A 27,999-nucleotide genomic window follows, 5' to 3' on the forward strand; every position below is an offset into this window, starting at 1 on the left:
GTGATTCATTCATAAAGCTTGCAAATTAAAGAGACTTATTTATGCATATGTATGTAGATATATGAAAGGACAAAGTAAATAATGTCGGTTTCATGGGCGCAATGAAAATATATTTAAAAGTAGGAGGCATTCTTTGGCGATTCTCGCCAAAATTGGTTTAAGTAAAAAATCGTGGAAGGCCTTATAGTCTTAATAAAAAGAGCAACGTTTTTTTCCAACTTGAAAATGGCGGATCCAATGTGGCTACTTATTTTTCTTTAATTCTTTGTATTCACTTCAAAACTTTTACTCGGGGTTTTTCAGGGTCGCTGATCACGAACCCTATATCATTTTCCAAACTTTCAAAATGGCGGATCCAATACTGCGGATAATTTTTAAAAATTTACTCGCGTACTTCTCAAACTTGTCACTCGGGGGTTTTGATGTCGCTAATTTTGAAAACAAACACCTGATTCATAGGTTAATGTTCATAAGTAATAATGTACTTTATGTCTGAAAGATGCCTAAAAGTTCTGAAAAAGTCCCGAAAAATATCGAAACAAATTCTTGAAAAGTACAACTCTAAGAATCCTAAAAGATCCCTAACAATCCGAAAATTTTCAAAAACCGCAAAATCATCAGAAAAATGTATCCGAAATCAAAAACGTTCTAAAAAATCTCGAATGAAACATGAACACTTTCGAAAAATCCTCTGCAATGATCTCGAAAACAAATTCTAAAAATAAAGCACGAAAAATTTCGAAAAGCCCAGAGAAAAGTCCCAAAGCAAAATACCGAAAACATATACACGAACAATACAAAAAAATACCAAAAAAATATAGAAAAGTAATGAAAAGCAACCAGTGAAGAATTCTGAAAAGACTACGATACCAGAAACGTTCCCGAAAATATCTTTCATAAAACAATAAATATCCCCAAAAATCCCAAGTAAGTCACAAAAGAAACCGGAAAAGCACGAAGTATTCCGAAAAAAATCCCAAAAGTCTTAAAACAGATTAATATATAAAACTACAAACAGTATCGGGAAGTCCCGAGAAAAGCTAGAAAAGTCCTGAAAAAATCCGAAAATCGAAGCTCGAAGGATTCCAAAAAGACCCAAAAATAAAAATTGGAAGGTTACTAGAAAATTCCCTAAAATGAATAACTGACAATACCGAAATGCCACAATGCCACAAAACACTACGAAAAGCTCCAAAAAATCTCAAAAGGTCATGAAAAATTTACAAAATTAAAACGCAGAGAGGAATATTTCTATTTAAGCAGCGTTTTTGAGCTTTATACCATGATTTTCTTTTTTTACGAGCAATGAAAAAGGCAAGAAATTCTAACCAATAGAAGTTATAGCTGCTTTTTCGGAGATCACCACATATCCTCATCAGACTTATTTCTCTGCACTTCAGCAGGAATAGAATCACAAGCGCCACAATAACAATTACTTCTAGATGCTCTAGTAACATTTTTGCATCAAAACAAAAAAAGGAAAAAAATGTCGCTTACGTCTTTTTGGCGGTTAGGGCTCGAAGTCTATTAAGTCTTTGCTAAGGTACTAGAATTCTTTTGCAATAGAAGAGGCTTATGCACAGGTTTGAACCTGCAAAACATGCGTTACTTATACTCCCCAATGTGTGAAATGTTACGTATACGCACAGTGGTCGAACAATTTATAACCGCCCACATTTTGTTTAATAGTTTTAATATATTAAATATTTGATTCTTAGTTTAATTTTGGATATTTTTTTATGAAAGTAAAGTGCATTCTTTAACAAAATCCGTGTATGTAAATTAAAGTTTCAAATTTTGTGCAATATTAAAAAAAAAGTAATAATTCAGCAAACTTTCGTAAAAATTTCGAGCTTTTTCAATTAGATTTACTACAAAGATTCCGAATATGCAGTTTTGCAGCCCGAAACATGTAAAACTTCTATCCCTACGTTCAGTCAAAAAACAAAAATACTCTAGACTCAGGGGTGTATGGCGAATATTTTTTCTGGTACAGCCCGACGTACATAGATATGTATGTCTTTTCACATGTACATACACACATAGCGGAATACAAAAACTAACAGATGTCAAATGACAAGTCCAAAAGTTTCGCTTTACTAAAAAAAATGTTTGTGAAATTCCGATATTGAGTAGCTTAAAATATTAAACAAAAATTTAAACCGCAATGTCAAAAGGCAAAGAAAAAAATAGTTTAATTTTGAGAATCTATCAGTTTAAAATTAATAGAAACTGATTGAAAAATTTAAAAAATCCAATTATTATTTTAATCGTCAGTTTCACCAAAGCAATCAATGTAAAACAAATGCCATAAAATTGATTTTCTGCTCAATTATGCAAAACTCGTGGAGAATATTATTGATTTTACGAGCAATTTATACAGCAAACTGAACGTTTTAGTTGCACAATAGTATGGTTCCAATGAAAATCAATGGCGGAGATTAACAAAAAGAATAATGAAATACAAAAAGAAAATATTATTTTTCAATATGTATGTAACACAAGAATTGTGCGCAAAGAAACTTAATAAAAATTTACTTGTAATAAAAAAAAATATATAATATGCGATAGAAATGTTGTAAGTTTTGTAATTTTAGATACTTACGTTTTTGAATACATACAGTGGTGTAGGTGTGAAATGTTTGAAAAGAATTGAAAACTTACTCCAGCTTTTTATTCTTTTCCACTTTTAGCACATTCTTTCTAATAGTTTGTCAGAAATCTCTTTCCTATTTATCATATTACATAAATTTTAAAACAATAAAATAAAAAAATTAATAAAATAAGTTTTTATAAATAAACTAAATAAAGTTTTTTTCTTACACAACAAAATCTAAAAATTGAATAGAAAATTTAACTAAAAAACTAAAGACAAATTATAAAAAAAAAATAAAAGAAAATAAGTTCCTTAAAATTAAATAAAATTAAAAAGATATTATTCTTAAAATCAAGTCATTAAAGATAATTGAATAAAAAAGAAATTAATTTAAAAAAGAAAAAAAATAGGTAAAATATTTTACTAAAAATTAAATTAAATTAAAAAACAAAAAAAGAACAAATAAATTGGAAAAAGTAACAAAGTAAAAGGAGCATTAAATACCCGGCGCAAGTATTAAATATATCTTTTTCACCTTTCCGAAAACTACCGCTACATGGTAAGCCGGGATGTATCAATTTTTAGTAAATTAGCATACTTAAATTTCGAAATATTGAAGTTTCAAGCATTTCTGAAATTTACCGTTATATGAAAAGCGGCCCTAATTTTAGTCCGATTTCAATAATTTTCAGTGCTTTGCTTTTATGTGGCAAACACAATAACCATACCGAGTTTGGTGCAAATTGATAGAACGGTTACCAATATACATACATACATATATATGATATGAAATAGTACGCAATGAATGACAAATGAAATATGTTTAGGAAAGCTTTATTACTTATGACAGTATCGAAGTTTAAAAAATTAAATTAAATTTAAATGAATATTTGCAACATGGAATATTTTTCCACATTTTTAAAGCCAAATAAAATATAACTATGTGCAATTGATATGAAAGAAAAAGCGTTTTAACAAAATTTCCAACCATAAAAGTAATTTACAAAGTGTATTATATAAATAGTATAAAGACGAGTTACTAAAAACAAGTTGTGCCTTATACTGAAATGACCAATTTAGTTAAAATTCGACACATTTTCCCTTTTGTCACATTTAAAATTATAAAGCTAAACCGAACTTCACGAGGGCTAAGCTGCGGCTAAAACCAACTTTATTAATAAGGGGATCAGTATAGGTTTGAAGAGGTTTAACTTATGAGGGCTCCAGTATTTTTTTCAATAATCTAGTATGACTCTACTACTAATAAATTTTTTAATTAAAATTTTTATTAAATATCAGATTTTCATTAAACAATTTAAATATGAGCGATTAAGTGCTTTGTAGGCGGAAGCCACAGTAACTGTGACACTTTTTATGCAAAACAATTATCTGCAAAATAAGTTTCAATTACATGTATGCATGCATGCACATTTCTGCAAGCTTACTCCATATGTACTTTATTAAATTTTACCAGTTGAATGCAGCATAATTTCAACTATAAAACTTAATTGTCTCATTGACTTTTCAAACTACCAATGACACGTAAATGTGATAACCAATGCAATTGCACAATAGTTATGTGTTGTAAAAAGTTGTAAAAGCACATATGAATGTGCATCATTAGGATGGCCCTTAGTTATATGGAGAAAAATAAAATTGTTTTTGGGTGTGCCGTTTTATAGCTCATACAATTTTAGTCTAATGAAGTGCAAGTTTCAACCGGTTAAAAATCGCATTAATATTTGAGAGTTTTTTTTTTTTTTTGAGACAGCTTTTTCATATTTTTTTATATAAAAAGTGCGATTTACAAAAACTGACATTGATTTTTTGAAGTTTTCTTGCGAATGGTCTACCGCATTTTATTTCATAAGAAATTCAGCAAAACAAAAAAAAAAATATTAAAAATCAATTAGCCGTTTGCAACTTCCACGTTATGAGACTTAAAATATATGGACTATAAAACTGCATACCCAAAAATGTTGAAAAGATTCGGATTAAAAATCTCGAAATTTTGTTGAAAATTCGTTGAATTTTGCTAAGTTTTTGAATAAAGTCTGAAACTTTGATTTATATAGTTTTGGTTAAAGCTTTACTTAAAAAAACGTTGCGAATATTTAAAGAATAAAAACGTGAGCATTTGTTTGAGTCACCGCCGTAGACATACATACAAATGCATATGAAAATAACAAAATAATAAAATTTTAAAAAAGAATGCATGAAATGTATACAACTCAACCACAAGCCGATCTAAGTAGGATTTTGCGTACCACACGCACACATGCTTATCTAGAAATACAAACAAATAAATTCATTCATATTCGCTCACATTTGCTCCACAAAGCCCGCATTGAAGTTTTGTGGTTTTGCGGTAAAGTGGTAGTTTGTTAAAGGAGAATTTAATTTCCAATGTGTCTAATGCATGCAATTGCAAATAATAATAAATTCCGAGCAGACATGTTTGTAAGTATACATGGGTGCACACATAAAAGCTCATAAAATTTGGTTATTTTCCATCCTTTTTATATTGTTGCTGTTAAATTTAGGTTTTGCTTAGAGCCGTTGATGTGCATTTCCGTAAAAATAGTTGATCCTCAATGACCCAAGCAGAGCAAAACTTTGAATGCATGCAAACAATGTAGTAAATTTGCTTTTGTGTACTTATGTGACTTTCGTACTTTTCAACAAGTATTTTTTCATACATTGTATATGTATTTATACTATACATATGTATAGTTAATTGCTGCTATCTGAATCACACATAACTGAGCAAATGTGGCTCGGTCCTCTTCACAATTTGTTTGTTCGTTCGATTATGGTCACCCAGAAAAAATAAAAAAAAAATAATGTCGTTGAGCAAAATAAATCATTGCACATAATGCGCCTATAGATAGGCTACTATTTTGATGCGAATATGCAGTCACTATCCTGGATGAGCGAGCAAGGCTCACACAAATCGCTAGGCTACTCGTGAAATTTTGTATTAAAGCTATAGTTTTACTACTAACAAAACAGGCTCGCTCACAGCTGGCTGCTGTTGCTGCTGGTCATTGCATGCCAGTTGTGTTGCTTGCTGATAGCGTTTGGTCATCGTTGGTCATTGACATGCTGCGGCTAGGCAAATCGAGTACGCTTGTGAATGTGTGCATTTGTGTGCACATTAAGGCAATCAGTCTGGTAGCTGAAAAGGCACAACCGACTGCCCAGCCGACTGCCCAGCCAGTCCAGTCCATCAGTCAGTTGGCCAAAAGGTCTCGCCGCTCGAAAACAATGGCGCTGCCAATTGAAAGCAACAAAGCTCTCGCAACACTGGCCGCATAAAAGTCTAGGCTAGCATTTAGCCGTTGGCATATTTTAGTTTTTCATTTTCATACTTATGTCTGTGTGAGTGTGTGTGTATGTGTGGCGTGCCATCAATGGTCAGGTGGTGTTTTTCTTTATACTGTCAGTTACCTTTTAGTATCTACATTCACAACAACAGCAACACTGCCCTTCACTTTGCAAGTGCATCCATCCAACTAGTTTCCTTCAATTTCCGCATTTTACTCCAGTCCCACATCAGCAGGCACTTTATTCCTCGAGTTTTCGGGCATTCACTGCATTTGCTCAGCAGCACCAGCCGATGTGTATTGCCTAGTTGGCAACCAGCAAATGTGCTAAGTTGTTGCTGTGTTGGTTAGTTTGGTTGCTCATTTGTTGCTCTGTCAACTACAGTGACGGAAAAGTAAATAGGGACGCGACATTTTAACAAATTTTAGCTATTTTGCTATTATTTACTAGCAAATGCCCTGTCTTCAAAGGTTTGGTAATTCATTATTTACCTTATAAATTTAACTGAATACAATTTTTCTAACAGGTGGCAACCCTCCTTAAAAATATTTTCACAGTAAACTTGCCTAAACCTCTTTGGTTTGATACCTATATTGCAATATTTACTTTATGTTATCAATTTACTTAAACTAGAATTTTCAAACAGGTGGCAACCCTGTAATTTTTCTTTTCTCTATATTTTCAGTTACTAGCAATACACTCGTGAAAACTGTATTCGATTACATGCATTAGTTTTCCGCGCGTACAAACATACATACAGACAGTCTGAGAAAAATCCTAAAAATTGTTGATTTGACTTATGTTGCTCTAATAAAGATCCTCCACAGACATCGACCTATTACAATTTTATATGTTTAGATTATGCATGAAAGTATAGCTCACGTACTAACAAAACCCAAGAAGGCAAGTCCGACATGCAAACTTTGTATAATTTCTAACCAGAATTTTTAGAAAAAATTTCGGTATGCAATTTTGTAGCCCATTAAATTTTAGTGTAATAAAGTGCAAGTTTAAACTTTAAAGTAACTAGGACTTACCGCCGATTTTTGGCATTACTGTTTTTTTTTTTGTTTTGCTAACGGTGTCACGCATTTTCTTCCATACAAAGTATGTTCGAAAATTTCTTTTATATTGTAGAAAATTTGCAACACCTTCACCAAAAAATAATGCCAAAATTAACGGTAAGTTATACCTACTTCAAACTTTCTCTTTATTAATTATATGTACTAGGAAGCTACATATCTGGATTTTTTTTAATTCTGAGTAAAAAGTTTGAAATTTCGATGAACACTTCGATGAAGTTCGTTAAGTCTTTATAAATCTTGTGCGAATTCCGAAATTTTGACTTACATGGTTTTTGTTAGACAGTGAGCTTTAATTTTATAAGAAAAATAATAACATTAAATAAACAAAAAAAAATAGTCAAAACTTGTTAAAATGTCACATCCCCATTTGTTTGCCCGCCACCGTATATAAAGTGTGGCTATTAAAGTGCAGCTATAGTGGCTTTTGTTTCACTACTCTTTTATGATAAGCTATTGTGTCGTTTTGATTATGATTGCTGATTGTTTGGATTCATTGCCCCTTTTGTTTTCATTTAACGTTTTGTTTTAATTTAGGCTTTTTTATTGTTTCGATTTGCATTGTGTGCTTTTCCATAGCTTTTAAGTCGCTTTAGGAAAAATATGGTGTTTGATAAATATTAAGCCGAAGTTGATGGGCATTTTTAAGATTACCGATTTAAATATGAAAATGTTGATTATCTCCACCTGCTCCGTTCTTGTCCATGGATATTCACCGTCCGCACCGCGCTTTTTTAAAGCTTCAGAAAATATCTAAATGAGCACGTATGGTGGACAATCTACATGCCAAAGAATGTGCTAGATATAGCTCTTTCTTCAAAGTCACAAGCGTTAGTAGAAAATGTAAAGCTTCCTTTTAGGTCCTCTTTTTCTGATAATTCGTGTAAAGCCGTTTAGATTCCCTTAAGAAAAGTAAAAATGGTAGTTTAGGTAAGGTAATGCGGGCAGATTTGAAAAGTGTTCACTCGGGGCCCAGAGGATTCTTCCATGCGTATCGCTACATATGCGTAAACCATCCTGATTCTCTGGCTCGTCTTAGCAGATCCTCCAATGGAGTCTATGCTCTCGAGGAATTGATCTCCCAGTCATTTTAGAAAATAGGCGTTTTGCAAGAAGTGTATTCCGCGAGTATTTCATGAGAGATTTCATAAGCGATGAGGCACACTTTCACTTAAACGGATACGTGGGAAAGCAAAGCCGCCGCATTTGAGGTACTGAAAATCGACATGCCCTTCAAGAACCTACAACGAGTCAGTGCTTTATGTGGTTTTTAGGCTGGCGGAGTCATCTAACCGTATGTGGTTTCACCAGGACGATGCCACTTGCCACACAGCGCGTGAAAAATGGTGCAATGACAAATGAAGATTCCAGCACGCATTTTTTCACGAAACACCGAGACCAAATGGCCGTTGAAATCTTCCGGTTTGGCACCATTAGACTTCTTTACAATAAGCCCGGCACGATTCCAGACAGAAGGCCCAAATCGTATGCATTATAAATGATATATAGCCTGAACTATCCCCAAAAGTCATGGAAATTTTTAGTACGACCATCCTGCCAGAGGAGTCGTGGTGGGCATTTAACGGATATTGTATTTCATACATCTGTAAATGACATATACTAAAAACATGATGAAATAATAAAGAGCATTTCGACAAATTTTGTTGTTGTGTCACCCTATAAATGCATTAGATTCGTTTGAATTTCTTGCAAAAGTTTCAACTCCATCGGCAAATTGCTAGGACAACGATAAAGGAATCTCGGCACTACTGCGCATTTGGAAATCATTTTACCAAAAATGCGCTAAATTTAATAATCTTAAATCACATGACCATGTTATATTTTTCCACTGAAACTAAAAACTATCCATTACTATGGAGGTCCAGCGCCCGTGGCCGTTTTTCACTATTAAAAGCTTGTCTATAAAGGCCAGGCGCCACCACAGACTTCCCAACATTACATGCAATTATAATTACTAACCCGCAGGGAAAAGCCAAATCAGTAAGTAAAAATACCAGTTCATTAACTAGTACTGGCTAAAGCGATAACCTATCAGTTAGATAATTCCGAAAAACGTATGCCATCAGCGACATCTGCCTTTAAATTTTCAAAGCTAAAAATAAAATACAATTGCTTGCGAGCTAAATTCCGTACTTATAAAGGTAGCATTCCATTTCACAACTAGTAGCTTTCCCTACAGGAAATATAGGAGCATAAAAATCTGTATGTCTGTATATCCGCAACCTTGTGCCACCAAAACCAACTCCACGGCGTCGGGCTAAAGACAATAAACAAAGGCGGAATATGAAAAAGCCATAATTGCATTTATTATCCTGATAAAAAGCGGCAGCAACGGCGGCAACTGCAACAGAGCCTGTGCACATTGCGCGGATATTCGATGGTGCCACACAGAGGAGAGCAGCAAAACAAAAATAAAGCTATCAGTAGCTTGCACAGACACATATGTACCTACTAATGTGTATGTTTGTATGTATGTATGTACAAACTCATTCAAAGGTAAAAACCGACACTGTATGGCAATGCCGCACTTAAAGTACCGTTAGTGAACAGCAGCCCGATAGATAGTGTTGTTCATTCAAACTTTGCACCCCCAACCCTGCCTCAACTGTTTTAGTTGTATCCTCGCTGGCCGAGTGTGCAGCCATCACATTTTGCCACTTTTGTTCTTGTTGCATTTTATCATGTTTTCTGTTAGTAGACGGCGGCAGAGCTTTTATGCTTTCAGTGCCTAGTACCTTCTATGTATACATATTTACTTAATGCTTTGTTCTTTGTGTAAAATTGCAGTTGTCGGACCGCAAAAAACAAAATGGTGGCGAGGCAGTGAAAATAGTGCAACATAATGAGGATGGATCTGCTCTGATTGCTGTATGGCAGCTGCATTGCCTTTTTTGCGATATACATACTATGTGCTATGTATACTACTATGTACTATCAGCACTGAAAGCTGCTGAATAAATTTAATAATAATAATGTTTGTTGTGTATAAAAACACAGAAATCCATGGAAAATTTAGTGCCGATGCACATTCATATGTACGTTGTGAAAAATAAGCAACACAACTAACAATAACAATAACAATAACAATAACAACTTGATTGAGCGCACCACAAAAAAATATTTAATTATGCAATATGGCAGCAGTTGATTTTATTACTTCGGGTTGCATTTGTTGAGAGTATATCAGCGCGTAGCTACAGTTGCTGTTCCATGTGAGCAATACATACATATGTATGTATGTATGATTTTACTATGAAATTAAGTCACGCATTCCCGAGAAATGTATGAATGAATGTTTGCATGTATGTGTGTATGTAAAAAAGAGCGACTGCAAAATAAAAGCACATGTGTATATTAGCAAAAACCACGAAAAAAGCTGGAATCCATTTGTTTTATTGCTACCCAGTAGCAAATAAGTTTTAAAAGCTTGTGCACCCAGCAGCGAAATTTTGCTTTAAAGACTGGGGTTTGAATTTTACTCTGGTCAGAGAAGGCCATAGACAAACGGCAGCGTTCATATTATTATTTCAAGCTAATTTTACTTTGTAGAGCTTGATTTTAGCGGCTCCTAAAAAGGGCACAAAAAACACGCACAGACACGTAAACAATAATTTTGGGTCGTAGATTGTGGATCTGTGAACCATTTTTCTAGATTATGTCGTTTTCCCAAGATATTTTCATTTTAACTTTGCATTGCTAATGAAAAAAATAACTTAAGCTTTAACATGGAAAATGTTACTCATACGCTATGTACGCGTATATACGTGTAAGGCCATGTACGATATGGCGTATGAGTAACAATATTTCCTGCTATTATTTCGACGGCTGAGATGAAGATCGACTTATCTAGGCAGCTGGTTCGAAAATGCCCTATCTCAGCAAATTTTTCAAGAACGCCCTATTTTGTTATTTACTATTGACAACTTTTTTATTTATCCATCGATTTTCATTGTTAGTGGCTTGATTCTTTCGCAAACGCAAGAAAAGATTTGCAAAAATATGTACTTTTTTCCATCCAATAAAATTTGAATTTTTCTATTCATAAAAAAAAAAATATCTTGGAAAAATTACCTGATCTGGAAAACGGTTTACAGATACATTATCTATGACTCCATCTTAAATTTATGTATTTCTGCGTTTTTGTGTCATTTCAAAACTTGACACTTTCCCAACAATGTAATCAAAATCTGAAACAATTTGCACATGAAATTAATTATGGATCTCTATGGAAATCTTTTTTAATATTTGCTAGCCACATTTTCAAGCGAAGCAGCAGCTACCCGGTCAATACAAACAGAACTCCTATCAGGTAAATGATAACATCAGAGAATCGGCTGCTTAAAACAGCCCAGTGGGAGAACTCACATACGGTTGGTCAACGACTAGTCGCGACTTATAGGAAATCACCAATCCAAGAAATTTTAGAAAACAAATATTACTCACAATGATAATCCTAGTACATATATTTAACAGACAAGCTGACGGGTTATTGCGCTTAGAGCTAACACCCTAGAAGTTACCTTATACTACCGCAGTCCTTACTGCTATTCGGTGCCAGAAACCCGCGACGCGGTCGTTGGAAGAAGACAAGCACATCTAGAGCTAGTCGAGGCAATCTTTGGGATTTATAAAAGCCGCATAAAATAATTCATGGAATATATGTACACACAACTTAATACATTTTGTATCGGCCTTTTATTTGTTATGAATTAGGCTGCTCCGCGAGAGTCCGCAAGTTCTGCAGCTTTTTAAAAATTGAGTCCATACATATATCTAGTATCAGGGAGATCAATGAAGCCACTAGGTTATAGAGGTATTTGTATCTACTATGTATATAAATTTGTAAGGATATCAATAATAGTTGTAAAAATAAAATATTTGGCGCGAACATCTTTGCTACAATTTTACGCCGTTTTCTAGAAGGTTTTCTAAGATAGTAATAAATACACTCAGAGCTTTACCCTTGCCTAAATAGGGGTCGAGCGCATTTTCTATATTTTTTGAATCGGTCGCGGACCAAGGGTGGGTCTGCCGAGTGATAGTACGTATGTGCAACAACTTGCTTTAGAGGCAAGGTATGAAAATTATACTTTAAGGAAAACTTTCGCGTTACTGGAAATAAAAGATGAGCTGTGGATATAAACTTAACTTAACCAACTTCGAAATATAGTGGAATTATTACTGGTGCCTTATATGAGGCACACTGCCACAAAATTGGCTTTACGTCGGATGACTATTATCACAGTAATCGAAAAATTTAGAGCGTCGAACACTCTCTATAAAATTTCCGGCCATGACTGAACTGAAAGGTATGATTTATTCAAAGCACCCCTTTGTTGTAAACAGCCTTAACTGGCCAACAAAGGAGTATAGCCCGAGAGACACAACTCCGAAAATGGACATTAGAAACCTTTCTGGGCTTCCAGTACCCCAAGTGGCAAGATTAATAAGGTGCTTCTGAATCATTGTGTATATAGTTTACAGAAGTTATAGGCAAATTAATTCAATACGTTCTGCACGAGTGGCTCCCCAATTCTAAAGTAATACTCCTGGGAAGCAAAATGTAGTTGAAGAACCTGAATAAAATGTAGGATTGATCCAAGAACTTACTGCGATAGGCTAAGAAAGTTTGTTATAGATATCCTTATGGTCCGCGCTGAAGAAATTAATGCTTTCGTTTGCTTGAAAAATTCAGAGCATAAATGAACGCAGTATTCAGTAAATATTTACGCACAATTCTACCTGTTACGGAATATTAATGCTGCAGCAGCTAGTTGAACACAAAAACCGACATAACTTAAAATAATACATATGTATATGCACATCATATGTAACAAAAAAATGTGGAAAAAGATTGCATGCAGCAAAGCAACCACATAAGCAGCATAGCAGATAAAACACGTAAAATGCCGCATCTTTTTTATTTTATAAAATTCTCATTGCTTGATATAAAGAAAAAAAATAGTGAAATATTACTCACCTTAAAAACAGCTGAAGTAAAGAAAAACGGCAGCAAAATGAAGACTACACCGGAAAGCACAATTTGTAGATTCAATTCAGCTACCGGCTCGATTTTCCACGATATCAGCGAGCAGCCTGGCGAAAGGGAGTTGTTAAGGGAGTTGGTGACAGCGCGATGTGATAGTAATGGCGATGTTACACATATAATAGCAGGAAAACATCATAGATATGGAAAAAAAGAAAATAAAAAAATCACTGTTACATAAATGAGTTTACATGGAATATATACTAATTATGTGTAGGGCTTTTTTAGTTCGTTTTTTTTATTAGAAAATTTTTTCTTGAACAAATGTAATTTGTTGCCTTGTCATTTTGAGATAATTAAGCTCTAACAAGCTAGCATGGTTGACAAGTCAATAATTTTTTAGTGCGTGGGTTGGTGGCAGAGAGATACTCGCATGTAAGCGCTGTAATAAAATATTGAGATTCCCAGCAATTGGAATAAAAACGCNTGAACAAATGTAATTTGTTGCCTTGTCATTTTGAGATAATTAAGCTCTAACAAGCTAGCATGGTTGACAAGTCAATAATTTTTTAGTGCGTGGGTTGGTGGCATGAGATTCCCAGCAATTGGAATAAAAACGCACTACAAAAAAATTTAACAACAAATAAAATTTTATAATTTTTCTTCTACAAATCCTAACTACTTTTATACAAGTCCTACTAATATTAAAAATGTGAAAGTTTGAGTGAGTTGGTGCGTATGCTTGTTGCGCTTTCACGCTAAAACGGCTGCACGTGTTTCAAAGAAATTCGGCGTACACAAAAGTTAAAATAAAAGTTAAGTATTAAGCTAAATAAAATATTTCAATAATATGGGTGCCAAACAAAAGCGGTTCAAAAGCGATTTATTTAGAAAATTTTTTCGCATAGGGTGGCCACCTGTTCAAAAAGTAGTAAACATCATTTTAATTCGCAAGTGAAATGAAATATTTAAAAATGCGTATCAAATGCGAGATGTTAAAAAGAGCTGTATTTCGGAAATATTTGTGACGAGGTTGCCACCTGTTTAGAAATTCAAAATCAATTAATAGGCAAATTATGCGAAATATTTTTATAGAATGCTAAAAANAAAAAAAAAAAGATTTATAATTTTTCTTCTACAAATCCTAACTACTTTTATATAAATCCTACTAATATTAAAAATGTGAAAGTTTGAGTGAGTTGGTGGGTATGCTTGTTGCGCTTTCACGCTAAAACGGCTGCACGTGTTTCAAGGAAATTCGGCGTACACAAAAGTTAGTATTAAGCTAAATAATGTGGGTGCCGAACAAACGCTATTCAAAAGCGATTTATTTAGAAAGTATTTTTGCATAGGGTGGCCACCTGTTCAAAAAGTAGTAAACATCATTTTAATTCGCAAGTGATATGAAATATTTAAAAATGCGTATCAAATGCGAGATGTTAAAAAGAGCTGTATTTCGAAAATATTTGTGACGAGGTTACCACCTGTTTAGAAATTCAAAATCAATTAATAGGCAAATTATGCGAAATATTTTTATAGAATGCTAAAAGGCTTTACTTTTAAAATATTATTGAATAGGGTTGCCACCTCTTTAGAAATTTTAAAATCTACTTAATTATCGAGTTAAGCGCAATATTTTTGTATGAGTATCATAAGAAAGGGGTTGCAGAAAGCTTTATTTCTCCCATATTGTTTCAAGAAGATTGCCACCTGTTCAAATAAAATTAAAAGCAATTAAGTAATAAGTTAATCGAACTATTGCCATTTTTTTTAATTCTAAATCAATTTAATCGACAAGTTCAATTAAGTAGCTTATTATGGGTTTATTTCTAAAATGCTTTTTAAGAGAGTTTAATTGTCCAAAATCAATTTAAATGATAAGTTAAATGATATATTTTATTGTGGGCCTGGGTGAACCCCAGTTTCCGACCGAAATCAAAAAAACAAAAAAGTTTTTTCTAATAACGACAAACCTCCGAGTGTATTCTGCTATGAAAAACAGTTTCTCATAAAAATACAATCGCCGTTCGGAGTCGGCGTAAAACTGACAACATCAAGGCGCATGCCACAAATCGGAGGAAAAGCTCGGCCAAACACTAACATATTGTGTAAGCGAAAATTTACATACTATTATGCATGTACGGTTATGCATATGTCATACGTAAACATACAGTGACTCAAACAAGTGTTCATATGTTGAATTTTTTTAAATTGTTTTTAAAGTAGAAATTTTTTTGCTATTTTTAAAATTTTGTTCATGCCGCATAAATCAAGGTTTCAAAATTTAATATTTGGTAGAAAAATTCATCAAATTTTCAAATTTAGCAATTTTATTTTGAAGCTTTTGAACATTTTTGAATAAGTGGATATAAATATAACAAGTGTTATTTATAAAAGCTGGTGTTGATTTTTTGAAATTGAAATTGTTGTTTGAGAACGGTCTTGCGCATTTTATTGCATAAGAAACTTACCTTAATATGGAACAAGTAATTTTTAGCAAAAAAAAATTTACAAAGAAATATATATTTATATATCGGATCTAAACCAGATTAGTATGGAACCACCTCNCAAACAAGTGTTCATATGTTGAATTTTTTTAAATTGTTTTTAAAGTAGAACTTTTTTTGCTATTTTTATAATTTTGTTCATGCTTTAACCAAACCCGCATAAATCAATGTTTCAAAATTTTATATTTAGTATAAAAATTCAACAAATTTTCAAATTTCGCAATTTTATTTTGAAGCTTTTGAACATTTTTGAATAAGTGGATATAAATATAACAAGTGTTATTTATAAAATCTGGTGCTGATTTTTTGAAATTGTTTAGCGAACGGTCTTGCGCATTTTATTGCATAAGAAATTCACCTTAATATGGAAAAAAGTGCAAAAATACGCCAACAAAAAAAAATATTACAAATCAAGGCCTCTTAAAACTTGCACTTTATTAGACTAAAATTGTGTGGGCTAAAAAACAGCATATCCAAATATAATCCAGAAATTCGAATTAAAAAGTTCACAATTTTTATGAGAGTTTGTTGAAATTTGCTAATTTTTTTACTAAGTTTGGACTTCGATTTAAGTAAAAGATTTTGGTTAATCTGAAAAACATTGCGAATATTAAAAAAAATCAATATAGGACCACTTTTTCGAGTCACTGTAGGGATTATCACTCTTCCACTTTATGATACTATTCTTAATTACTACCAAATTTTAAATGAAATCATATCTACCTACATATATCACAATATTGTTATGTTACTACCATGTGTGCATGTATGTGTGTACGTACGTACGTATATTAAGTTACTTACCAAGGAACCGATAGGCACCATGTACGGCTAAATAGCCTTGGAATAGCGTCAGCAAAACGCCATACCAAATGGACCACAACGAATTTAAATGCAAGTAATTGTTGTGATCCAAATGGGCACCCGGATGCATCAGCATGTTGTGGTAATTGTTGGCATGTTTACGCTTCGAATTCATGTATTTCTGTGGAAAATGTTGTTGTGGCTGCGATTGGAGTGGTTGCGGCGGTGGTGGTGGTGGCAACGGCACCGTATAATGATGCTGTTGCTGTTGTTGCTGTTGTTGCTGATGCTGATGCTTATGCTGGTGATGATGGTTACTGCTGTGACTCTGATTGTAGTTGCTACTCGCAGTAGTTATTACAGAATTCGAGATACTCGAATTCAGGCTCGGCGTTGGGCACGTCTTACCCATCGAGGTCGTAGTGCCGCTGGCCGTTGTGTGGTGTGGTGGCGGTGGGCCACTGTTACAGCTTGTAGCAGTGCAATGCAGTTACGTTAGTTGATAGTGATAGTTGTAGTTGTAGTTTTCTGTTATTGGCCGCTACTCTGCCACACACAGCGGTCTCTTGAGCCAAAACAACAATAGTTGATAAAAGCACCGTAACTGTATTGGTGAGTCATGCGTTGCAGGACTCTGCTCGGTGGTGTATGATGCTGAGCATTTACTCAGCTCACAAAAAATGCCAAGTTATGCGCCCTCAATCTGTCGCAAGCGACGTGCAACGTGAAAGATTTTGTAGCTTGAATTTCCCTTATTTTTGTTTTTGTTTTTTTTTTTGCTCCCGCTTCTGCTGTGTTGCATTTGCTGTTGATTTTCAATTAAAATGTTGTCCTGTCACTACGCTTGCCGTTGTGATTGCTGTTTTTGTTGCTGCCACTGCATTTGACAAATTGCGATTGTCACAATATTGATTGTAAATTGCAATGTTTTTCTGCTACCTATAACCGTAGCTCTGCTTTTCTTTTATTAGTGTCCCTTGCTATGGTTTTAGTTGTCTAATTCTAGAAAGTTTTCTCAGCCGCAGAGTTTTTGCTCCTTTCGTCTATTTATTGGAATGCAATTTAATCATCAACAATGCTGCTCTGCATAGTTGCATTGTGGGTAAAGCGACGATGTGGTTTTTCAAAGAGGCAAAACTCTGCATAAATTCTAATGACATCTGTAAGTAAATGAAAAAATAAGATCTACATAAGTAAGGACTGGTACACAAACTAGCGATGGATATAAATTCAGATTACAAATCTTGCTGCAGATGGAAACAGATAAAATATTAATAATAGTAAAGGAAATGGTAATGGTAACGGTAATGGTTATGATATGAGTACGGTTATGGATACAGTTGTGGTAATGGTAATGATAATGGTAGCGATAATGGTAATGATAATGGTTATGGTAGTGGTAAGAGTAATGGTAATCGTAAGGGTAATGGTAATCTTAAGGGTAGTGGTAATCTTAAGTGTAATTGTAATCTTAAGGGTAATGGTAATGGTAGCGGTAAAGTAAATCACAATGGTAATGGTAATGATAGTGCTAATAGTAATGATAAAGTATATGGTGGTGGTAATAGTAATGGTAATGGTAACGATGGAACGATAAAGCAAATCGCAATGGTATTGATAATTGTAATGGTAATGGTAACGGTAATAGTGATGGTCATGGAAATGGTATTAGTAATGATAATTGTAATAATAATTGTAATGGTAATAAATAAAGGTAATGGCAATAGTAATGGCATTTGCAATGGTAACGATAAATTTTAATAACAATATAACGGTAATGGTAATGGCTGTTAAATAACTAACAACGAACCTTAGTTCGCTACTATTAGGGTTGCTCGTAAATAATCGTCCCATGCCATATCATTACTTCAGAGTTCTGGGCGTGTATATTAGAATTGTAATCAAAACTTTTTTTAGGCATAGTTTTTAAAACCTCGACGAAATAATGCCCAAACGGTGGTATCAATTTGTGATAGCCAATCTACAAATGGCTTTTGTTCAACCTCACCACCTTTTTTTAATAGTTTAAACTTTCCACTTAGGCTACAAATGAACCAACTTACATACAATTTTAGGATAACAGTAAATGATGTATGGATATGGAACAAAATCAGCGATAATTCCATTCAGAAGGGAATGAACTTTAGCCCTGGGAATAAGAACTTTAACTCTGATGTTAACGACTTCAGCACTGTCTCGGGAGCGATTCAACTCGAAACTAATACGGCCATGTAGAGTGACGTTGATCACAATCTTTAGCTCCGTTCAAGTTGGAAATAACCTCACTGCGACTTTGTCTATTAAGGATCCAGCATAAACACCACCAAGAACATCAGCCTGTAGATTAAGCGAAGAATAACTTTTGCCAACAGATGCTATTTTGGGCTCAGTAGGCTATAGAAAGTCAGAACCGTTTCTCGACGGATAAAACTCACTCAAATCTCTCATCATGGGCGCCCACGAACAAAATGGAAGGACCAAGTGAGCAACTGGCGTAAATTCGCTTAGAAGAATGGCAATGGAGAAGCTTTTTGGTCTCCGTCCAAACTGACAAACGGTGGTAGTGCCAACCAGTGCTGCCGAAAGTACTACGACAGGAGCGTTTTACTACTATTTTGTCCGTACTAACCAAGGCTCGATTAGGCGCTTTCTACTAAGAAGAAGACTCTTTCTGGCCTAGTCTAATGGAGTTATGGGTGCTATTTTATTTTGTTTTATTTATCCTTTGTATAATTCNGAACTTTAGCCCTGGGAATAAGAACTTTAACTCTGATGTTAACGACTTCAGCACTGTCTCGGGAGCGATTCCACTCGAAACTAATACGGCCATGTAGAGTGACGTTGATCACAATCTTTAGCTCCGTTCAAGTTGGAAAGAACCTCAATGCGACTTTATCTATTAAGGATCCAGCATAAACACCACCAAGAACATCAGCCTGTAGATTAAGCGAAGAATAACTTTTGCCAACAGATGCTATTTTGGGCTCGGTAGGTTATAGAAAGTCAGAACCGTTTCTCGACGGATAAAAATCACTCAAATCTGTCATCATGGGCGCCCACGAACAAGATGGAAGGACCAAGTGAGCAACTGGCGTAAATTCGCTTAGAAGAATGGCAATGGAGAAGCTTTTTGGTCTCCGTCCAAACTGACAAACGGTGGTAGTGCCAACCAGTGCTGCCGAAAGTACTACGACAGGAGCGTTTTACTACTATTTTGTCCGTACTAACCAAGGCTCGATTAGGCGCTTTCTACTAAGAAGAAGACTCTTTCTGGCCTAGTCTAATGGAGTTATGGGTGCTATTTTATTTTGTTTTATTTATCCTTTGTATAATTCTCGCATTTATTTCGCAGCATTTTTGTGAAAATTTTCCTACAGCACGCCACCCGCGGCCATGGTAGCAAACTTATTAAATCACCAATTCATTCTTGAACGCTGGTGCGTAATGTATTCAACCAACTTTTCTGTTTATAAATAAATAACTGTTATTTGTATTCCGTATCTACTTATGCATATTCAATTTGCATGCATTAAAATTTATGTTTACTTTGCTTGAATTTATAATCCTGCGTGAATATTAAAAATGATATATTTTTGGTGTACCTATGTTTGTGGTATTTGTTGATTTTAAACCAATTTATTTTTGCATTTATTTACCAGTTTAGCCTATCGATAACATTTTATATATATAGTTATTTCGATCTCATTTTGCTTATACATACATATGTATGTATGTATGCAGATATATTAACATCACAAATGCCAATGGAAAGCCACAGGCAATTTACCATTCATTATTTCCTAATGCGAGTTTAGAAATCAAAATTAGAAAATTAGCTTTGGTTAAGTTGAGTGGCTACCACACTGTAAGAGCCCGGTACCACTAGTGTAAGCATTTGTTTCTTTCCCTCCCTTTNCCAGTGCTGCCGAAAGTACTACGACAGGAGCGTTTTACTACTATTTTGTCATTCATACTCCCGTACTACCCAAGGCTCGATTAGGCGCTTTCTACTAAGAAGAAGACTCTTTCTGGCCTAGTCTAATGGAGTTTTGGGTGCTATTTTATTTTGTTTTATTTATCCTTTGTATAATTCTCGCATTTATTTCGCAGCATTTTTGTGAAAATTTTCCTACAGCAGGCAAAAAAAAAACTCCCCGGCCATGGTAGCAAACTTATTAAATCACCAACTCATTCTTGGATGCAGAAATTTTCTGTTTATAAATAAATAACTGTTATTTGTATTCCGTATTTACTTATGAATATGCAATTGCATTGAAATTTATGTTTACTTTGCTTGAATTTATAATCCTGCGTGAATATTAAAAATGATTTATTTTTGGTGTACCTATATTTGTAGTATTTGTTGATTTTAAGCCAATTTATTTTTGCATTTATGTACCAGTTTAGCCTATCGATAACATTTTATATATATAGTTATTTCGATCTCATTTTGCTTATACATACATATGTTTGTATGCAGATATATTAACATCACAAATGCCAATGGAGAGCCACAGGCAATTTACCATTCATTATTTCCTAATGCGAGTTTAGAAATCAAAATTAGAAAATTAGGTTTGGTTAAGTTAGGTCACGTTTAAGTGGCTACCACACTGTAAGAGCCCCGTACCACTAGTGTAAGCATTTGTTTCTTTCCCTCCCTTAAAAAATGTCACCACCGAGTGTGTTTTATAAAGCACAATTGAGACAGAAGCAATCTAGAATGTACTTGTTGAAGAAATGGTTTAGCGTCTTGACCAGAGTGGGACAGTGGCAAAGATAATGTTCGATACCTTCCTTCTCTTTCTCGTCTCTGCAGCTGCGATAAAAATCGTCAGACCAGAGTGGGACAGTGGCAAAGATAATGTTCGATACTCTTCACCTCGTTCTCGTATCTGCAGCTGCGATAAAAATCGTCAGCTGGGTAACACCAGCTCTTTCCGTACGTGCTCATAGGACAGTGTCAGGTGATTATCTCGAATACTAATCTGTGAGAAGAGCAATCAAGGCGAATGAGATCCAGGGATCGCTTTGCCGCGACTTTTAGCCAAATGTTGCTCGAAGTATGGCAAGCGGTATTTACCTCCTTGCTGACTTTAGCCTTTAAACCATGTTTGCAGTAGGTTGAAGGTATCCCGCGTATAGAGCAGAATTGAGTTACGATATTTCCGTCCCTTTCCTTGCCAGCTAGCAGGCTATGCAGTTGTTAGGAATGACCTTGTGTCTAAGGACTCACAAATCAGTTGAGGAGCATTTTGATGCAAGGACCGGGCGATGTATCAGAAGTATCATCAGTGCATCCCGCGAAGTGAGTGCTCATAGTTAGGCTTCTGGAAAGAGTTCATACTTGAAGGATATTTCGACAGAACTTTTTGTAGCCTGTTGGATTCAGAGTTTTCTTCTATGTTGTTGTAGAATTTTTGCCAAATAATCTGTTCAATTGGCTGGACTGAAGAGGCCTCTGCAGTTTTTCCTCAGTGCTGAAATGGAGAACGGAGTGCTTCAGATACTAGGCGCTCTATGGAGCCTATAGTCCTTGCCTAGGTATAATGGAATGGATGAGCGGACGATCACTCCTCTCTGAAACTCATTGGACTAATTGTGAATACAAAATGAAAAACTTTAACCTCAACGTCCCTAAAACGGTAGTTCAGCTCTCTTCAAAAGAAGGTCGATAGGAGCCTGAACCTTTTTAACGGCGCCACTGAGCTTTGCGACCACGGTACACGCGCAGATGCCACAAGAACAACCTCCTCACATAGCAAACTCCGTCTGATGAGCTTGTTGCGAATGGATACTGGTCTGGTTGGTTACCTATGGATGGCTAAGTACTCCACCAGAGCCACCCTCCAAGAGTACAAGAGTACCGTCGGTATGCATTGATAGTAATTCCAGATGTCGACACCAAATCGTGTGGAAGAACGAAGGGCAATAAGCAACTACCATCTGTGGAAGAAGCCCCAATAATGGCACTGTACAGGACGAAAAGGCCCCTGCCTGGATCGAGTATTGCTGAATGAAAGGCTAAAGGCCAAAATCGCTAAGGCGCCAAAGTGAAGCGGGACAACTCTTGAGCATCTAATAACAGGCGAATGTAGAAGCATAGGCGGACGACATCGTTGATCCGGACTAACAGCGCTGATTTGGTTAAAATTATGCCTTGACAGGGCAGTAATGCGGATTTACGAGCCGCAAGATCGTGGGTTCGAGTACCACGGCCAGTAGAATGTTAATTTATTTATTTTTTATTCAGTCATTTATTAGTTCTATTTTTTTTTAAATTTTTTTTCAGTTAGTTGTTGACTTTTTTAATAAAATTAAACTCGGAAAATTTAAAATAACTTTTAGTAAAATAAAAAATGTGATTTAAAATAAAACAAATGAAAATAAAATAAAGTAAAATTAAATCAAATATTTAAAATAAATGTAATAAAAACGAAAAAAAAATTTTGGCAATCGCTCCAACTGAGGATCGAACCTGGCACCTACAGACTTGTAGCACACATTTCTCACCACTCGGCTACCGCGAACGCCAAGCTCGTTTGCTTCGTTTGCTTGCTTGTACAAAAGGCCGTTGTTATCAGTGTTGTCATCGAAAATTCCCCTGATCCGAGTTAATTCCCAAAAATTTCGTGCATTTGTTTGAAATAAGAAAATGTATGAGTTAATGCAAATAAGGGCTACTTATGCAGATAAGCGAGCCCCTTTGTCACCCGTATAAGGCTGCGACCAATAAATATCCGAAATTTACGCATAAGCTTCTCAAAAAGTAGTTGTATCCCAAACAAAAAAACTCATTGCGATTCAGGTCGAAAACTTGGTATGGGTTACACCATCGAGCCCAGCGGAAATTTTCGAGTTGATCAAACAATTAAACTCAGACATGCCGACTTTTAATTGGAGAGTATAAATTACGTTATAACGGGTTCGAGCAACAACGAAAGCTTGGACATTCTAGCGAAGAACACCAACAATGTTAACTTTCCCTTTGAAAGACCAACGTCAAGGTGTACTTTATATAAAAAAAACACTGAGACTTCATTCAATTAACTTAGCGGCATTCGTGGAAACTGAAGAGCCACTTAAGCGAATCGTCCAATTTGGGTAGGAAAATCCCGACAATGCCAGGCTTGGCTCTGAAGTCACTTTTTTTCTATAAATAAGTTCAAGACCACACAAAAAAATATTTGCGAGTTCATTTATCCATTTTAACAAGCTTTATTTATCACTTGAAAAAGGCCTAAACGTTCAATGCTATAACTAAAAAGCTGCGCCTAAAAGCTCCCTTTAGGCTCCTCTTTCCAAAGCAGAAAATTTGATGCCCAGAAATTCTTTCCGCTCAGTGGTGCAAATCCAGAAATCGAATTTCAAAAGGGGCTACAGCCTGCAATTACGAACCCATTTGATTGACTAAATGAGAGGTTATGAGATTTTTCGAGTCCAAAGTTTAAATTTTTAGTTGCTTATTTTAAATTTTTTAGTGCACAGTGCACAGAATGAACAATTGCACAATAAAATTAATCAAATCGGTTCATATTTGTAGTTTGTAGACCCTTTTGAAACCCAATTTCTTGTTTTGTAGCACTATCGACCGAAGATTTCATAGAGCCAACGTTAATGTTGCGACCTAGAAGAGTTATCTATTAGCTAATCTAATTTTTCAATTTCATTTATAATTTTTAATCAATTAAAAAAAAATGCAACACAAATTGCTTTTAAAGCTAATGAATTCATTAGCAACACTCCGCCATTACTTAATTAAATTAAAGCGCGTGCTACATTTTGTCTGCATGCAACATTCTATCCACCTGACATGTTGCATGCAACAAAACTCATTTCACACATTTCACAGTCAAATACAATGCAATAAAGCCATTTGAGACATGTTTTGTTGGCAAAATAAAGTCTGCGTGGCGGCAGGAATCTACAAACATTTCCTCTAATTACAATTTAAAACAAATGTTGCCAGTGAATTGAGGCGTGTTGCAAGAAGCGCACTATAAGCCGCGTAGTGTGATGGTTGGTGTCGCTGCCGACAACATGTGTCTGCTTTGTTTGTTGTCTTGGCATCCTTGCGCCGTGGGCGTTGTGACAACAATACAATAAAGCAAATACTAAAACAACGAAACAACAATACAAAGCAGGACGCAAAAAAGGAAACCGTTAAGGAAAATGAGCGCAGAACGGTAGCAGTGTTAGTAGGTTGCATGTTAAAATAGCTGACATAGATATCTACATATGTATGTACGCGGATGCAATGTATGTGCGTGCATGCAATGCAGGCAAGTGTCAGCAGCTCAGCATAACTCTGTTGTTGCCGCATAGACTAAGTAGCCGTCAGCCAAATACCCTATTACTAACTGCATCCACAAATAATAACTACTGCAACAATTGCTGGTATATTATGTATGTAAACATGTGTATTAAGTAGTATATGTAGTATTTTATTTTCCCGCACACAACACTATTTTAGCAGGCACTTCTAAATCATTACAAATTGCTTCTGCTGCCATGAGTCTCATTTGTTGCCAACACGCACATGCAAGCGAAAGAAGCAATATCCACATACATACATATGTCATGTGGATATGCATAAAGGCACTTGAAAAAATTGCAGTTTAAGCGGAAAAACATCAGTTTTTTGAGCATTCAACTCTTATGTATATTTGGATGGCTTAGCTTTATAAAAATATATTTGAATAAGAAATTTTTAACTTTTTACGAAATTTACAATTTTATACAAAATAAAAGTAACAGAATTCAGAAGAATTGTATATAATTTAAACTTATTGGGACTCTGTTCAACGGAGCTGACTTTGACACTTTTAATGGACAAGAACTTCTAAAGATAAGAATTTTTCTTAAATTTTTGGAAAAAAAATTTGGCTCATTTGCGACTTTTAACATAACCTCATATATTAGTTATGGCTTCTATGGTATTTTAAGGAATAAACCGATTACTCCAACGTTTCGGATGTCTAATTATACATAATATTAATACAAAAGTATGGACAAAATTTCGGAGTCTTATATTAATCGATGCTCTCTCTTTTTATGTAATTTTTAAGACGTTTTGTAGGTTAGGTTAGGGAGGTATGCTTTGAAATTAACCGATTACGCCAAATTTTTAATGATTCTAAAAAAACATTATTACAAACATATGTACAAAATTTTTGATCACATTTGTATCATTGATCTTTTTATGTAATTTTTAAAACGTTTTTGAGTTAGGTTTATATGGCACGTATGCTTAAAAATAACAGCGCAATTCTGGCAACTGTCTTTCAACTCACCACAGTCTTTCAAAAGACAAAATTTTGTCGTAAGACATTATCAGTTCTGGCAACTATCTTGAAAGCTCTTTACTGTCTCTGGAAGGACTAATTGAAAGATCTGCTAAGGGGTGGTGATAGCGTCATGCTGTTCGCCCTTTAGCAATAAGTTTTTTTTTTAATCAAATCTTTAAAAAAGTATTTTTACCTTTCCATTAAAACAGTAAAACTAACAAATAAAATAAACAATTAGTACAATGAAAATAAAGGGGAAAAAAATAAAAATGAAATTTAAAAAAAAAATTTTTAGCATTCAGTACAAGAAGGTGCCCGGTCCGGGCGACTACGAAATCAATCGCAAAAAAAATATATATCTAGAACTAATAAGTGACTTTTCTTTCTCGTTTGTTCGAGCATTTACTATGAGACAAAATGTGTGTGTGAAGTTTTAATGCTTGCATAATTGCGTATCTATCAGCGACGGTAATCAATATGAGTAAAATAAGTCAAATCAGCGTTTAATCATTATTTTTTACTTTTACTTTTTTCGCTTAAAAATAAAACAATATTATTGAGTTTTATTTGTTCACCCAACGAAAATAATTATTATTTGATATTTATTTTTTTCGAGTTTTATTTTTATTATGGTGTCTGAAAAGGATACGTCGGAAATACGCTGGTATAGCCTTTGAGTTTTTTGAATGATCATTATTCTTAAGTGAAAAAATAAAACTCAATAATAATTATTATCGCTGAGCGAAAAAATAAAAAATCAAGTTAAAAATAATTTCCTTTGAGCGAAAAAATATAACTGAAATATTTAATATTATTTCATAATCTTTATTGGTTAAACTCGAAAAATAAAAATACATTGTAAATTCCAATAGGACGTACGAACACAAATAAGTGAGTATAGTTAGAATTGTTTTTCGATGATTACAAACTTGTTGATTTTTGTGGTTAAAATTTAAAAAACAATGATTATTTTCCATCTCTTTCATCTATGTACATACTCGTATTATAGAATTGTTGAATGCGCATGTAAGAGATGACAATACATACATACACACATGCATATGTTATGAGAAGTTTAATCAAATCTGACTGATAGAAAACCACAACCGCAAACTTTTTTTTTTTGCTTATAATAAAATTTGTTTGCGCCTTGTTGCCACTGAGTTTTTGCTGTTGCCTCTATCATAATTAAAACTACCACATTTTAAAACTATTTTACTATTTTACATGAACGAAGCCAAAAAATCTTTGACATTTTAATGAAAATTAAATTAATGAAATTAAATTAAACTTGANGCAAAAAAATAATTACATTTAAGAGTAGCCAAACTTATGTACATATGGACATATGTAGTATTTGCTCAAAAAAGAAAAAAATTTATTTGGTTTATATTTTTCCATACTGCTCTAAACTAATAGTCAACTAACAATAAGTGAAACTAATTTGTTTTTAATTTAGTTTTATTTGACTCTAAACTTACTACTGGCATTTTTCGCATAACAAATTAAAGCTTTTTCCATTAAAAGTTACAAAGGTAAGCCTTTAAGCTGCTGCAGTAAACCTGCATATATTCGCCTATCTACCTCGCCTAAATCAGCTAGCTTAAAGAGATACCCCATTTTTTCTCCATCAAGAACATTTCAAAGCTAGATAAAACTTTTGGTCAACAATGCAAATCCACAAGAAACTTCAAGACAGGAATGTAGAAGGATTGCTAGAAGAACGATAACAACAAAAACTTAAAACCAAGAAAAATCGCATTAAAAATGTCATTAGTTGTCATATTTTTCATTCGCGTGCAGATTAAAGAAGGCACAAAATTCCAATGGGAAATCACAGAAATAGTGAAAATAGCTGGGAAGAGCAAAGGATGGCCATCTGCGGCTTAAGAAGTAGTGTATGTATGTGCAAATGTATTTGTGTTTATGTACCCGGCAAACAATAGTAGCCAACACAGCGAGGAAATTTAATCCTTAAAATCTAGTTAAGCAAGCAAAGATAAGGAGGTTCGATTCGGTTAGTCTGACCGCGCAAATCTACCTTAATAGCTTTAACAAGAAGCGAGTATATTTAGTTAGTTTCGCTGCTTTTGCAAATAATTTTTGCCAGTTTGCAGGTGGTTTACTCATTCCATTTCGCCGTGAACTGCCTAATAACACTGAGCGACAAAAACAAAAAGAAAATTCAAAACACACGAAAGGATCGATATACTCACGAAACTATGGACCAAATATAGAAAGACTGCGCTTTTAGTTTTTCACTCTGATGTCAGGATTTTTATTTTTTTTTTAACGACTTTAAAATTTAAAAAATATGATTAATTAAAAAACCATATGAGAGAGAAAATTCTGTAGAATTTAAAAACAATAAAGTCTTTTGGTTTACAAG

At 34.3% G+C, this 27,999-nt stretch overlaps 2 protein-coding genes across 2 annotated transcripts in view; one reads left to right on the forward strand and one right to left on the reverse strand.

The window, feature by feature from the left end:
• Positions 1-27,999, reverse strand: part of tinc (transmembrane protein tincar) — a 107,699-nt gene that overhangs the window by 55,798 nt on the left and 23,902 nt on the right. Inside the window, exons 2-3 of the mRNA XM_017608029.1 lie at positions 16,324-17,483; positions 13,007-13,122 (exon numbers count right to left, since the gene is read on the reverse strand). Coding sequence (XP_017463518.1) covers positions 13,007-13,122; positions 16,324-16,735 — 528 coding nt within the window. The 5' untranslated portion in view covers positions 16,736-17,483. The remainder of the gene's footprint in view (positions 1-13,006; positions 13,123-16,323; positions 17,484-27,999) is intronic.
• LOC108356557 (insoluble matrix shell protein 4-like) lies at positions 17,004-18,084 on the forward strand. Its single transcript, XM_017607663.1, has 2 exons — positions 17,004-17,047; positions 17,691-18,084. Exons 1-2 carry the CDS (start codon positions 17,004-17,006, stop codon positions 18,082-18,084), a joined length of 438 nt encoding a protein of 145 aa, XP_017463152.1.

The sequence above is a fragment of the Rhagoletis zephyria genome, unplaced genomic scaffold (assembly GCF_001687245.7).
Source record: "Rhagoletis zephyria isolate East Lansing unplaced genomic scaffold, Rhagoletis_zephyria_1.1 Rzeph_scaffold_00174, whole genome shotgun sequence".
Lineage (NCBI taxonomy): Eukaryota > Metazoa > Arthropoda > Insecta > Diptera > Tephritidae > Rhagoletis > Rhagoletis zephyria.

Coding starts and splice junctions, on each gene's coding strand:
- LOC108356557 (XM_017607663.1), top strand. CDS start 17,004: ATGCCAAGTTATGCGCCCTCAATCTGTCGCAAGCGACGTGCAAC. Junction 17,048..17,690: donor TGTCGCAAGCGACGTGCAAC/GTGAAAGATTTT, acceptor TGATAATGGTAG/CGATAATGGTAATGATAATG.